The sequence below is a fragment of the Falco rusticolus genome, chromosome 11 (genome assembly GCF_015220075.1).
Source record: "Falco rusticolus isolate bFalRus1 chromosome 11, bFalRus1.pri, whole genome shotgun sequence".
Lineage (NCBI taxonomy): Eukaryota > Metazoa > Chordata > Aves > Falconiformes > Falconidae > Falco > Falco rusticolus.
This window is the reverse complement of record NC_051197.1, coordinates 3,522,598-3,536,452: the sequence shown is the minus strand read 5'-3', so window position 1 is coordinate 3,536,452 and position 13,855 is coordinate 3,522,598. Positions and strand designations below refer to the sequence as shown.

The 13,855-nt window shown below is 44.4% G+C and overlaps 1 protein-coding gene across 7 annotated transcripts in view; it reads right to left on the bottom strand.

Annotated features, from left to right (window-relative positions):
• Positions 1–13,855, bottom strand: part of DOCK7 (dedicator of cytokinesis 7) — a 106,949-nt gene continuing 93,094 nt past the window's right edge. For 3 of the 7 annotated variants that reach the window (XM_037404748.1, XM_037404753.1, XM_037404751.1), the window contains 8 exons: positions 13,409–13,423; positions 7,868–7,993; positions 6,368–6,457; positions 5,426–5,662; positions 4,305–4,448; positions 3,328–3,434; positions 2,119–2,286; positions 1–512 (listed from right to left, as the gene is read on the bottom strand). In XM_037404748.1, the coding sequence (XP_037260645.1) occupies positions 470–512; positions 2,119–2,286; positions 3,328–3,434; positions 4,305–4,448; positions 5,426–5,662; positions 6,368–6,457; positions 7,868–7,993; positions 13,409–13,423 (930 nt within the window). In that variant the 3' untranslated portion in view covers positions 1–469. Of the gene's footprint in view, positions 513–2,118; positions 2,287–3,327; positions 3,435–4,304; positions 4,449–5,425; positions 5,663–6,367; positions 6,458–7,867; positions 8,003–13,408; positions 13,424–13,855 lie in introns of all 7 variants that reach the window. The other 4 variants (XM_037404754.1, XM_037404749.1, XM_037404752.1 and 1 more) reach the window with 2 other exon arrangements.

Below are 13,855 nucleotides of genomic sequence, written 5' to 3'. Positions count from 1 at the left end.
TTAAAGTGTAAACATTCACATATTTAATAGTACCATCAAAATAACCATCATCACTACATTAAAAACTTCAAAAATGCATTTGCGTATGGTCCTAATATAAATTAAATATATGAACTAAATGTAAATAAATTTAACATTAGGTAATGCTATAAATAAAGGTAAATGCGTTTAGTGTACCTTTGAGTCATAAAAATGCCTTAAAAAACAGGTAAGTTTACAGCTTATCACCAACACTCTGGATACCACTGTCATGATTTTTTTTCAAACATTGATAAGTCTACATTTGACAATTCAGAATGATTTTTGGCCACTGAACACTTTGATGGAAGAAGAGGTGTGTGGGATGTCCAGGACGAAGTCCAAGTTTTATTTCACAATAAAACTTCTTTGATTCCCAGCGCTGATAACAAGGCTCTTTCTTTTCAAAACCTTAATTCTAAGTGCCATTTTATTTTGGTTTTTAACTTGTTTAGATATCCATTTTGCGAAGGCTCATCCTGCTGAAGGAGTCTCTGAGGGAGAGAAAATACAATGATGAGCTCATATTTTCATGATGAAATAAGAAGCCTCATCAGATGATTGATTTTGTACTTGATTTCCGGTATCTCCTACAGCTGGCTACTACAAAAATTAAGTCCACGGACATTAACTCATTGCTTTTCAAATGAATTGGTTTTGGGTCTGCATCTGGGATTACTCAACCGCCCAAGGTTTACCGACATGGAAGCTGATGGAAAGTTTCATTTGCACATACGTAGAGAAATGGCACTAACCATCTGCACTACTGAAATCTTAATTTAAGACTTTCAAATAAATCTCTTAAGTGGAATTTGCCTGGAATACCTGTATTAGACTCCGTGCACAGGCTGAAATTCACAACATTAGAAAATAATTACCATGCCAAAAGCCTGGGTGGGGAAGGAAGCCCTGGTACTCCCACCATCCCCAGTCAGTACCGGACTCCAGCAGAGAACAGCTAGCACTGAGCACATCATCTGGGGGGAGCTTAAAACATCATGAACCTGGGTCATGAGGGAAAGCCGCCTTTCCGCAGTATTCAGCAGACAGAAAAATACATCAAATTCGACTACAGAAACATCTCTAAGCACTGCTGTGTGAGCTGGGAACACTCATTTCCTTCTTCCTCCAGCGCTAAGTCTTGCTCTTTTTGTAAGGTAGTTTTGCCAAGTTTCTCTGTTCACAACATTTTTATGTTTATTCACCATTGCTCTTTACCACTGAACAACATTTACATGAGGAGAGGTCCAAAATCAGGGCTGTATTCTCCTAAACCAATGGTGTGGACGTGAGCCCAAGTCCACAGTCACACAAATCTCCTAAAGAGTCTGTCGTTAAAAGCATCGTCAGTGTCCTGCTCGGAGCTAACAAAGCGCCCTCCAGCAACCCCCCACCCCACTGACTGGTGTGAGCCCACGATGCCAGGGCAGTCTTGCTGGATTGCATCAGCCCACCTTGCTGACAGGGGATACAACAGGGGTTGTCCAACCAAGGATTACATGGAAAGTACCTGCTGGAAAACACTTCTGTTCCTTATTCTGGGAGCCAGAACCTTGATAGAAACTTTATGTACCCAAATTCACCCTGCGCAGCTGCAGCTGGTGCCAGGGGATTACAGTGCTATGGGCTCTGACCTGCTTCATACATTCCCGGTGGGGTTTTGTGTTCAGTCTTATCGCAGGTGAACAAACAGCCTGGATTCCAGTTTACTGGTCTTCCAGCATGGAGGACACCAACTATTTCTCTACCCTGCCTGCCCCTGGAGCTCCTCATCCCAGTTTTGCTGGGAAAAAACAAGTGTCAAAGTCCTGCCAAACTGAGAGTGGTTTTGAATCTAAAAAGAATGGGATGCAGGATGAAAAAAAAATAATTGTCATAGATCAGGATCGAGAGGAACCATTTGCAAACACCACCTACCATAACTGCTGGGAAGGGGATGTGCTCTGAAGTCAGGACAGAAGGGGAGAGGAATGGACTCAACCAAAAGAGCCGCAATTGAAAACAAATAAATGTCACAGGTTCACCAGGAAGATCAGACATCCCAGTCCCGAGTTTTACACCCTCCTTATCTCTGCTGAAAGAGTAAAATCAAATATCCACCTGTGGCACGTGACCGGCAGCACTGCCTTATACAACTGTGGGATCTTTCTATTTATCAAAGGTTGGAGAGCTTCCTTTAACCGGTGATAATTCCTTTCAAGTTCTCGCTGATACTCCTTTTGGTCTGGACCAATCAGGCTCTTGTTCTTGCGCAGAGCATCTTCACATCTAGAAAACAAAAGCCCGTGAAACTTGGGCACATAAAAAAGAACCTGCTTGCTACAGAGTTGTTAATCTAATAGCACCAAAAAAATTAATTCTGTTCCTCTGGGATGACACGTAATATCCTTCTCTATCTTGTATTTTGGGTAATAAAGACTCAGCTAAACCATTTGCTGTCCATGAGGAAAGGAGAGGGTGTCATATTTCCAATTTCCATTTTACTTGTAGAGTGACAACTCCTTTTTTATTTAAATTTACTCTGTAGTTACATTCTGAAGAGAAATGAAAAGCTGATCTCCACATAGCCACTTCCAGCCCAAGAGGATTTAAAGATGTGTAGAACTACTGCTCTCCTCAGGAAAGATTAATAAATAGCAGACTGAGATGTTCATCAGGAACTGTTCTACTTGCAAAGGTGTAATTTCAAGAAAGAGCAGGAAAATAGCTGTATCATCAATGACATTTATTACATATGAGAAAACTACGTTGCCACTGGATCTGTTTGCTTGGAACATTTTTATTTCAATTATATATGCATTTTTTAATTTCTTGGTGCTTGCAAAAGATGCTGGACTAGGACTGCAGCCTGCATTACTCAAGAGGAAAGTAAAGCAGCCATCACATTTCTTGAGAGACTTCTGCCAGCATGCTTCCACTCCGTTTGGAGAAATTGACTTCAGAAGGAAATTAAATCTCCTGGCCAATTCAGCAGTTTCTCCTGACACTGCCAAGCTGTGAGTTCATTTGTGCCAGCGTGGCTAGCTGTGTTTCCTGAAAACAGGAACACTTGTTCACAACTGAACTGTGATCACCAAGTCATTCCTGATAAACAGCAAAGCCAAACAACTTCAGCCCCTGAAGTCATGGACCAGCAGCACCAGAGAAACAGGGAATCAACTGGGAGCTGCATATGGAAACTGGACAGATGGAGTTACAACATAGATACTCCCCTCTCTGGATATCCCCCATGTTATATTGTACATGTTCCTGTCTGGTGTGGTAGTAATAACTGCATCTGGCAGGCAGCTGGAAGACAATATTCCATACCTTTTTGTGAAGTCTTTGAAACAGAGCCGTAGTTTGTTATGATGTCTGAAGAGCTTTGGATCGTTGGGTATTTCAGACAAGAAAACTTGTGCAACTTCTAATGGTCCCTTTAGAAGCAGAAGAGAGAAAGTTTCTTGGAACCCTCTGTTATATCCAATCACTGGAGAAACTTCTTGCACATAGAAACATTTGTAAAATGCAACATTTCCTTACAGAATGCATCTTGAATTGCAGCTGGTACATCTGGCGTAAATTACTGAACATCACAACAACTGAATCTCTTTTAGGCTTTTTTTTTTTTTTTTTTTTAAATAAAACTCTGCTTTTGGAAGACAGTGTGAGAAAAGGCATCAATTCTACGTTGTTTTCTCTTACAAGGACTCTCGACAAAGTTTGCTCAACTCACAACTAAGACAAAATTTAAACAATGCAGATAGAACCAAGGAATTGCTTGCCAGCACTGCAGACTCAACCCAGAACCTGACACTCCAGCTGACATTTTTCCAGCTTGCGTATTAGTAGAGCTTTACTCTTACTCCCTCAGTTTTTCCTCAGTTTTTCTCCATTCACTAGTTTGGCTTTCCATTCTGTTCAAAAACCACAACAGCACACAACCCTACTTCCACCCACCAGAGCATGGCTAACCAAAGGAAAAGCAATAAAACATTTTTTACTTTTTTATTCTTAAGGGAGAGGGAGAAGCAGGCAGAAACTACTGTGAATGCTAGGAAGAAGCAGGTCACTGAGGGAGTGAGGTCCCTTCTCAGCCACTTTCCAGATCTAATCACATTCTCAGGACTCTTACTCAAATGGCAAAGTCACTGAGAGCAGCTGGTCTAGACCTACCAGTGACCTTAAACACAGCCCATAGATTGAATGGGGAAAAAAAGCCAAGCTAATTTAGAAATAAGGCCCAAAGCATCCACCACACTGATACATACTACCCCAGTGTCTACAACTGGGACAGTGATCCTCACCTGATTCACTGTGGTACCTACTGATCCTTGCAGCACCATCTGCAGCATCTTTGGGTCCGCAGGGTCTTGGTGGGTTGCAAAGGCCAATTCCTGTGTTTTCTTCTGCATGTCCTCTATGGCAACTTCAATGGGTGTCAAAATGATCTAAGGGTGTAGCCAGAATAGAGGACACTTGTTATGGCTGAGACTGCCATCCAGACACAGACTTTCAGAAACACCAAGGTAGCTTTGGGGTCGCACACCGAAGTGGTGGAGGACACCACCAGGACTGGCAGTCTGGACAGAAGCACTTCAGAAATGCATCCTCTCAGTCTTTGTTCAGGAACATCAAGAAAAAGTTTGATTTCTACATGTGTTTCTACATCTGGCTACTCAAGAGCTTTTTGAGGTTGCTTCCGAGCGGGCAGATTTGCATCCCTTCACAGTCACCGCAACCATCTGCCCAGGGTTACAGCACCATGTTAGTGCCTAAGCATTTTCCATTATGTCCCATCACTCTCACCAGCCCCTACCTACCCTTTAAAAATTAATATAGTTGTGGGATAACTCTCTGTAAAGCCTCAGGGCCCCACTGGCCTAGGGCTGCTGAGGCCATGCAAGTAAGCAGCAACACAGAGCAAAGGACACGCTATTCATGCAGAATGGAAGGGGGCAACCTGCATCACTACAAAGCTCACCAAGGGCCTCTGCATATACCAGCTGCTGTGATCTGGATACACTGGTGAAAGAGATGGCAGGACATACTGCATTACTACATCGGTCTGGTTTTAGTTGAGGTAGAATAGGAACAGAGAAAAGTGCAACAGAAACAAGACATTCTTAACTGAAAATGAAGGAGTGTCATACCCAGTCCCTGCAGCGAACACCCAGAGCAGCTCACAACAGTGCCGGCTGCTCTCGCTCTCTAACAAATTTTTGCACCTTTAACAGAGAAGGGACAGGTAGGCTAGTGATGGCCAGGAGGGTGCATCTGTGTTAATGTGATGGCGTGAAGGGACACGGCCATGGTATTAAACTACATGTACACTAGTACATTATGCATGAGTTTCAGCAACATCCACTCCCTTAGTCTCAAATATTTCCCTTCAAACACAGGAAGCTCCTGACAGCACAAGCCTCACCTCCTCTTTGTGAATGACGTTTATCCTGGTTTTAATGTAAGGGAAAGCGTGGGACGTCGTCAGGATCGTTTTACGCTTGAACTGCTCGTGCAGCTCCCCGTGAGCCCGGCCGTCCAGCGTGAAGGGTGTGCAGTACATGAAACGCCGCAAGTTGTAGTTTTTATCGAAGTAAGTTATCCTGTCCTTCATCTCATATGTGTCAAAGTACGGCTCCACGTAGGTTATCTGAATGTAGGCCTGCAGGAAGGAACCCAGGCGTGCATGGTGAAGTACAGAGCCAGAGGAGAAAAACTAACTCCTGTGCCCTGCTTTTTAGCAGTGCAATAACCCAGCTCTTCCCTCTTGAAGCCATCTCTGGAAGAACTAGGAATGTTTTTTGCCTTTGCTCAGAAAAATCACACTTGCATTGACAGGGACTAGGGGTGCTGGTAGCTGCTCAGCAGTTTCTGGACTGGATAAAACACAGCTCACTGCCCCTCTCCTCTCATGCTCTTCACATGAAGCGTTTCCTTCCCTTCCTTGCAGATAATGCCCTGCCCAAAGCCACAGTCCTGTTTCCTAGGCATGCTCCTGTTATTTCTGCTACGCTTAAAGGATGTGGCACAAGAATGACAAAACACTGCAGCTCCAAAAAAGCCAGAGGCCACTGAAGTCCCTTCCTTCCTTGCACTCAGTGGAGACTACAAAGAAAGGCAAGTGCAGCCTGGGCCTCCTCCCTTCCCACCAACCACTACAAGGGCAGGGCTTGTGGCAGGGAATGAAATGGTTAATTGTGCATTCCTTTGCTGGGGTGACTTTCACCAACTGTCATCCCAAGCAGTCAGAAGATGCTCTGTACATGGAATTTCATTGCCTACTTGGTGAAATTCAGGATCTGTCCCCCATTACATTTGCAAACATTCAGGATCTGTTCTACTTCTAAACCTGTACTTGTGTTCTTACCTTGTTAGGATCTAGTTTACATTTGTCCACAGGGTTTGAGTCCTTAATCACTTCAAGCACATCTTCCCCAAATCGCTCTCCATAAAATCCCTACAATCAAGAGCAAATGCATTGAAAGAAAACATCAAATGCAGCCACTACAGAAGGGGGTTGGAGAGACAAATGCGTATTCAGGGGAGGTGAAGCTCAACATGCCTTCATCAGTAGCTGTACTGGGGCTGAATGTGATCTGCTGAACCTAGGAGAATTAAATCAGCCACATTCCAGGGGCAACAGGAAAAAACAAGCCTAACGCGCCCTGGAAGGCAGGAGAACTCGGGAGCCTTCCAACTGCATGCACACACGCTGCGTGGTTCTGAACAAGCCATTTGAGCTTGCTGTGTGTCTGTGAGCTCAACTGAAAACTGGGGTCAATACGGGATCTGCCTGGAAATCAGGTGCTGCATCGGAGCATGGCTTTGCTGGGCTGGGTGAATGGCCAGATTCTGAACTCAGTTTCATGCGCTTAAACCTCAAACAACGCTGCTGCTTTCAGAGCAATGTGACAGCAGCTGAATTGCTGTGAGCAACAACATGACATCAGATCTATTCTAGCAAATGAAGCAGGGCCAGGTCTGCCCTCTGGCCCTACGAACAAGCAGCATGACACAGCCTGGAGCCATGCTGCTGAACGCTCTTCCTCTCCCACTTGGGACTGGCCTTGTCTGTGCACAGTGCCTACGTGGAACAGCCTCCGACCCATGATGTCCCCCAGACTGTGCTAGGACATTGTCTAAACACAGGTTAGTTGGCACAAACCCAGGCCAGACTAACCCTTACGTGGTACAGATGATCGCTGGGTGGTACGTGGAACTGCACCCAAGCCCCAGTTAGATTTATCAGAGATGCCTTCGCTTGTTCAGGGCTGAAACAAAGTTCAGACCTGTGATATCCCACTTCAGGGGCTCTGAAATTCAGCCACCTTACAGGGCCCAGTCTCTACCAGTAGAGGAACATGCTGTGAAGGCAACAAAATGACAACAAATTGCAATACTTCCTGAAAGTCGGACCCTGAAACGCATCTCAGCCTTTTTTCAAGCCCAGATCATCCCATTTACATCAGGCGGCTGAAGAGAAATGCAAACACAGTATGGTACACCAGAAACCCTCAAATGATGATAGCAGGTCTGCAGCTCTTGCTGCAAGATCAGGGAAAACCTGTGGGACTCCTCTCCCTGCATTCCTTCCGCCTCCTGCAGAGGTGGCACTGGCAAGAGGACAGGAGACACCTGGCCCGGCTCTGGGTCACCGCACGGTGCTCTGCAAACTCTTTTGCCAGGCAATGGTTTCTCTCAGCTCAGCCTAGCATCAGTCCCCAAGAGGCACAGCGCTGGTTTTGCCCAACGATTTTCACTTTTACCACTTCCTGTGATTTGGCCCTACAGCTCTTATGTAAGTGATGCAAAAGGAGTTAAACTGCAACTCAGAGAGAGAATGTGAGGGCAGCTACAAGCATCTCACCTCGAGCCTATGGGATATTTCAGCTAACTTTGTTATCGCGGGTTCCTTGTAAACAAACTCTTGCTCATCCAGGTCTCCAAACTTAGTTCCATAAAAACCAACCCGGAAGTAGGTGCCAAACATCCTCTTTCCATCCTAGGTTTGGAGAAACGAGAGGTTATTTCAGTATGGAGACATGCATACCCCCAAGCATGGCTGCAGGCAGGCTCCTGAATTTATGCAAAGTAAAAAAGAAATTAAAAAACCAAGGAAAAAAATAGAAAGAAAGAAGGAAAAGAAAAACACACCTGGAACTCAGCATGAATGCATTTAGCAGCAAACACCGCAATGAAATTAATAAACTAACATGATATTATATGGATCAGTTACGACCATTAGCCCAACCCTGCAATGACTTCCCACCCCAGGAGGAGTCTGGAGGTGTCAGATGTCTCTGAGGAAGAGTCAAAGGCAAGTCCCTTCGTTTGGGTAATTATTTCAGGCTCTCCAAATCCTGTGCAGACACCCCTTAAGCTGGTCCGTAGCCTGCAGGTGCAGGGAAGCCCAGCTGCTGGCTGCCTGCAGGACACAGGAAGGATATTGCACACAGCCACCCCTGGGAAGTGCCCCCACCAGAGCCCACGTAAACCACCCTCAAGTAATTGCAGGATTGGGCCGCAGTCAATGTCCAGTTCACTCACACACACACGCAAGTGCTTTTTAAATAGCATGTCAACTGGAAGGTGTTACATTCTCTTCTAGTAACTAATGTCTAGTAAAGAGGGCCAAAGTCACTCCTGGTGAAAGCAGATGCAATCCACTGTATCATGTACCTGCTTCCATTTCAGCCAGTGGTGAATTTGGCCCAGAAATGCAAAAGTAGAGAAACAAGAAAGATTTTTGCTGGAAAAGTAACGAAGAAAATCTGATTAAGAGAGAGAGAAAAAAAAAAAATGCTTTAAAAATAAATCACACCTTTGGCTTTGTTAAAAAAACTCACGCTGCATGCACAAACTAGAAATGCCTTTCAGCAAGAAACTCTAAAATGTTCACCTTTACTCTCGTGAGAAAGTGTGATGTAGTATATAATGCTCAATGTTTCTGAATCTGGGCTAGTGTTTGGTTTCAAACAGCACTTACAGATGTCCTGGCTGCTGTGTATAGGAGGTGTTTTTTTTAGTATTTTACTATGGCAAAACTGATCTCTTGTAGTGATGGTGAACATGATCTATGGAAGGCAAAGAGGATACGTAAGCCAAAATAATAATAATAAAAAAACCCTCAGGAAAACTCCAGAGACTGGAAAAAGCACTGTCAGGGCAAATCACCGCCTTCTCCTGGGCTGGAGGAAACTCTGAGGCATCATGCTGGAGCTGCCCAGGCACGGCTTGGCTCCTCTTGCCCGAGGCACAGCCAGGAGGACGCGGCGTTGCCTTTTTGGGGCGAGGGCTGCTGCTCGACCCAAGCACCTTCAGGAGGGCAAAGCTCACCGCTGCCCAGCTCTGAAGTGGAAGTGAAGCCTGAAGTGACCAGAGGCAGCAGCAGCCTGTGGGCCACATCTTGGCTTCACTATGGGACATCGACAGATACAAATTCATTGGCTCAGCTCTGGCAAGAGTGTAGACACATGCTCCAATTTAAGAAAACAAGGAGTTGCACCAAGAGTTGCTCATATGCTTAATGTGGCACAGGTGGCTCCTTGGACCCCTGCTCTAGCCCATTCCTCCAAGCATCTCTCCTCCAAACAGGCTTTTACCCAGCTCCACCTGCCAGCGTAGACTACAGGGTTTTGTCACACCACAGCCATCCCCACAAGCACCTCCCAAGGTGCAACCCCCAGCTGCAAAGCTGTTCCTGTTTTATTGGAAGTACCATCTGGCAACATCTGGTTGCTCTTTCCCTGGACTCCCTGTCTTTCTCCAGAGCCTATCCCTCTGGATCTGTATAGGAATGAGCAGCCTATTGAACCCTTAATTTACTCATCACTACCTTTTCAAAGCCGCCACTACCTTTCCAAATATTTGGACAATATTACCTATGCTAAAATCCCCCTACACCCAGCATTTCCAGCTTCCTGTGCCATTTTTTTTCAACTCAACCTCAATGCTATAGGCAGGATTCCAGGCCTGCACTTCCCAAGACACCATCATGTCTGCCTAAGGGGAACTACCATACAAAACAGCTCCCCAGACCTTACATGGGGCTTGGGCTGCTCCATGTGGAAGCTGCTGGGATCCAACCCCAACCCATGGGCACAGGGCAGGCCTCAGAGATGGAGGACACGCTGCTACTGCTGCTCTTCTAATTCACGTGCTTTTTCCTACCTCCTTGGTGAGTGACTTCCAGGGTATAAAGCTTTCACAGAATCTGGTCCCTACAAGGTATCTGCCATGTGGACATCTGCCCAGACAGCTGTTTATTATAGACAGCGTTCATTTATGTTGCTATAAAAATAACAAGAAGGAAGGAAGAAAATCATGCTGTCTGTTAATCAGCACAAATTAATGGGGAGTTCTAGTGGCATTAACTAAACACGTAAAATAAGAGTAATGAGCCGTTGGGAAGTCCCAGGAGCAGTAGCAGCAGGGAAGCCTGGTGAGATTCAGTGCCTCCATGTGAAGGCAGCTCCCAACTTATGTACTTGTTTCATAGTCATGAAAACCAGCTGCACTGATAAATTTGGTTGCTGAAAACTCAGTTATCATAAAGATCCCAAGGAGAAGAGCCAGCAGTGAGGAGCACTGGTTAGCCCCCAGCATGACAAGCATCTTCCCACAAAGCCCTGGATCCATCAGCCACAAATTGTGACTCATGCTGGGGGATCTGTACCTGCAAGCAAGGGGATGGAAACAAACTCCTTTGGGAGAGTAAACGTCTATGGGCCATTCCACCCCTCACATAGACATTCAGTAGCTGCCAGTCCCCTGAGATTAGGAGAGCTGTTTCATGCCTGGAATTAAGGATACGGGATGAGTCTGTACTAGGACCTTTGAAACATAGCAGATACCAAAGTCTATCTAATCACAGAACTGAAAACAAATAACTTAAAAGTACTCCATGGTCTTGTTTCTTTAAAGAGCTAAAAATGCAGATATGAGGCAGAAATTATTAAAAGCATTTCATCTCCTATTATTTTATGAAAAATAATAGGTCTTTGGGAGGAGAAGAGAATGAAGGTGAACACTGAATAGCCATTACAGAACTGGCAGAGCAGATAACAGCCACCATGATTTATGAAGGTTCATGATTTGTTATTATGCATGGTAAATACCTTTCAAAATTGCTGGGAATAAAGTTTTAGAGTTATCTCTTGCACGCACACAAAAAGCTTTGCCAACAAGATTTGAAAAAAATCAGGTGCAAGAGTGATCATCTGCTTTCTTCACCAAGACCAACACAGCAGCAGCTGCCTGGAGGCAGAGTCAGCTTGAAGTACGGAGGAATAAAAGTAACTCCTTCATACGCACTGTGCAGAATGCAAAATCCAACCACCTTTACCAAAATGAGCACTGTTATTGTCTTGCTCAATTCTAACCCAAGGTCCTTTGCAGTGTTGCCAACTATTACAAGTCTTCCAATAACGATTTTCTGAAAGTAGCAGCTCCTGGAGTCCTGCTATTTGATGGCAACCTCACCCTGTGTACTTTAAAAAAACGTTTTTGAATTCTCATGGCATAGCATGAAAAAGATTTTTCCTAACAACTTTCCTAACTGGTAAGTAAACAAAAAGAATCAATTCAACATTTATTCAATGAACAAACACACAAGCAGAAAAACACACTACTTGGTACGTTTAAGCAGATCTCAGAAATGCATTGGTGCCAGACTCAGGATACTTCAGTGCTTGTAGTTGGCAATACTGCTTTCCTTGTGACACGAAGGGGGTCCTGCTGTTGGCATAGCTCTTTGGTAAAATGAAATTGGGGTTTCCACAGTGTAAAACAAAAAACAAAAAGGCGGGGTTGGGGGGGTGGGGGGTGGGTGAGGAGGGGAGAGAAAGGGGGGTAAAAAAAAAAAAATTTCCACAAGTAGAAACTTACCACAACAGACAATAGTAAGAGTGGGGAGGAGGGTCAGCAACCAGGGCGATAGAGGAGAAAACAGAAAGTATTTAATTAGGGAAATTCCAAAAAACAAACAAGCAGCAAATTGGCAGCAAATAAACTTTAAAATAAAAAAGGGTGCGCATCAATTAAAATATTTAAATAAGGAAAAAAGAGCAAAACATGCAACAAATCTGAAAGCTACAAAGCACAAAGATCAGAAAAAGTGTGGTAATGAAGGAGCACGATGAAAGACAAGAACTGAAACCATGGGTGTCTTTTACCATGCAGTAAAACATGACCGAGTGATGTTAGAATCATAACCAACGACAGGATTTTCTTCAGGGGTCGATTTAGGGGCAGACTAATCAAAATAGATGCTCACAGGCCTTACCATTTGTTGGCTATTGAACACGTGTCGTTTACACTCCCTACAACATGTACTCCGGATTCTGTGCTGCCTTATCTGCTGGGGCTTTTCACAGGACCAAGTAAATGATTTACAGGGCCAGCCCTTAAGTGTCAGGGTTTACTTTTAAGCTACTGAATTTCATTTCTTGCTAGGCCGGAATTAAAACTGTTGTTCAGATATTATCAGCCCAAATTATTTATGTCACACAATGCAAAAGAACTTCGGTCGTGGCCCCAGTTCCATAAGCGTGGGCTTAAACGTTCTCCTGTGGTGCAAACCTGGTGTGAGATGGCCCATACAGCATTGCCCGATTCACAGAAAAGCAGACATAAACTGGACAGGTAAAAGTCTAAGCAAATAATCTAACATCATGTTCACAAAACATTTAAAATGTCTTCTGAGACTTCTCGACGTTCATGTACCCACTGCGTCAACCAGACTAGGGCCTGAGTTATCAAACACACTCTGTGTGCAACTGCAGATGAAGCCGACTGCTTTGTCTGTTTTTAATCCAAATATGTGGTTCTCACGGTGTATGTTGTAGAAATGTGAGCAAACAGCCTCTACAAAAATGAAAGCAGCAAAACTGACTCCAGTTAACACAACTGAGCTATTTTACTGCCACATAAAACAGCTATGCAGCAAATTGATTGTTCTTAAATGAACAGAAGGAAGCAGCCTATTCACTGAGATATGGTCTGCACTTGGAGCAAGCCAGTTTTGTTACAGTACCTCTGAGCATTATTGCTTAAATCGACCCCTGTGGGTGGGGTGAAAATATGGTATGAAGGGATGATATTCTGTGTCAATGCTGATGAAAAGAAATATAAACAAATTATAAAAACGAACTAGTGATGATACAGTGGCTCATTCACCAAAGAACCTCATTAGTGGAACACATCAGCATCCATGCACTACCTACAGCTTCTTATGAAGAATTTCCTACTACAACCACAATCGGTTTATTGGTATTTCTTTGGTTAATGAATTGTTTTAACAGCAGACAGCAACAGAAATACCCACAACTAGCACATGTGGGCAAGCGTTGGCGTGAGTCATCTGAAAAATCTATTAGCGTTCTTTACTAACTAAAACGGAGTTACCTACCTCCCAGCCAGTACTCTGTGTAATAAAAAGTAAAAAGCGCATGTCACAGAAACAAAAAAAAAAAAGTTTCAAAGGCCAAAACATGACCATCAATGTAAGGTATCATAAACCTGAAATGGTTTCAATGATTGTAAGCCATCATGCACCCAAAACAGCCTTCTCTTGTCCAAAGGGACACTCCTCTATTGGTTCATTTAACCTCAGAAATCTGGCAATGCCAGAACATGGAGAAAACCACCAGACCCTCAGCTGGATCCTATGAAATCGATGCACTAATCAACATCTACTGAGGAGCTGATGCAGCATAAGGGTAACTGCACCAACAGACAAATGATGTACCCAGCAGCCCACGACCAGAAGGCTGATTGGGGCGGGGGACTTGGAGTAGCACTGGCACATACTGGAGGAAGGCCTGCTGAGTCCTTGCCTGCCCCGACAGAAAGGCAT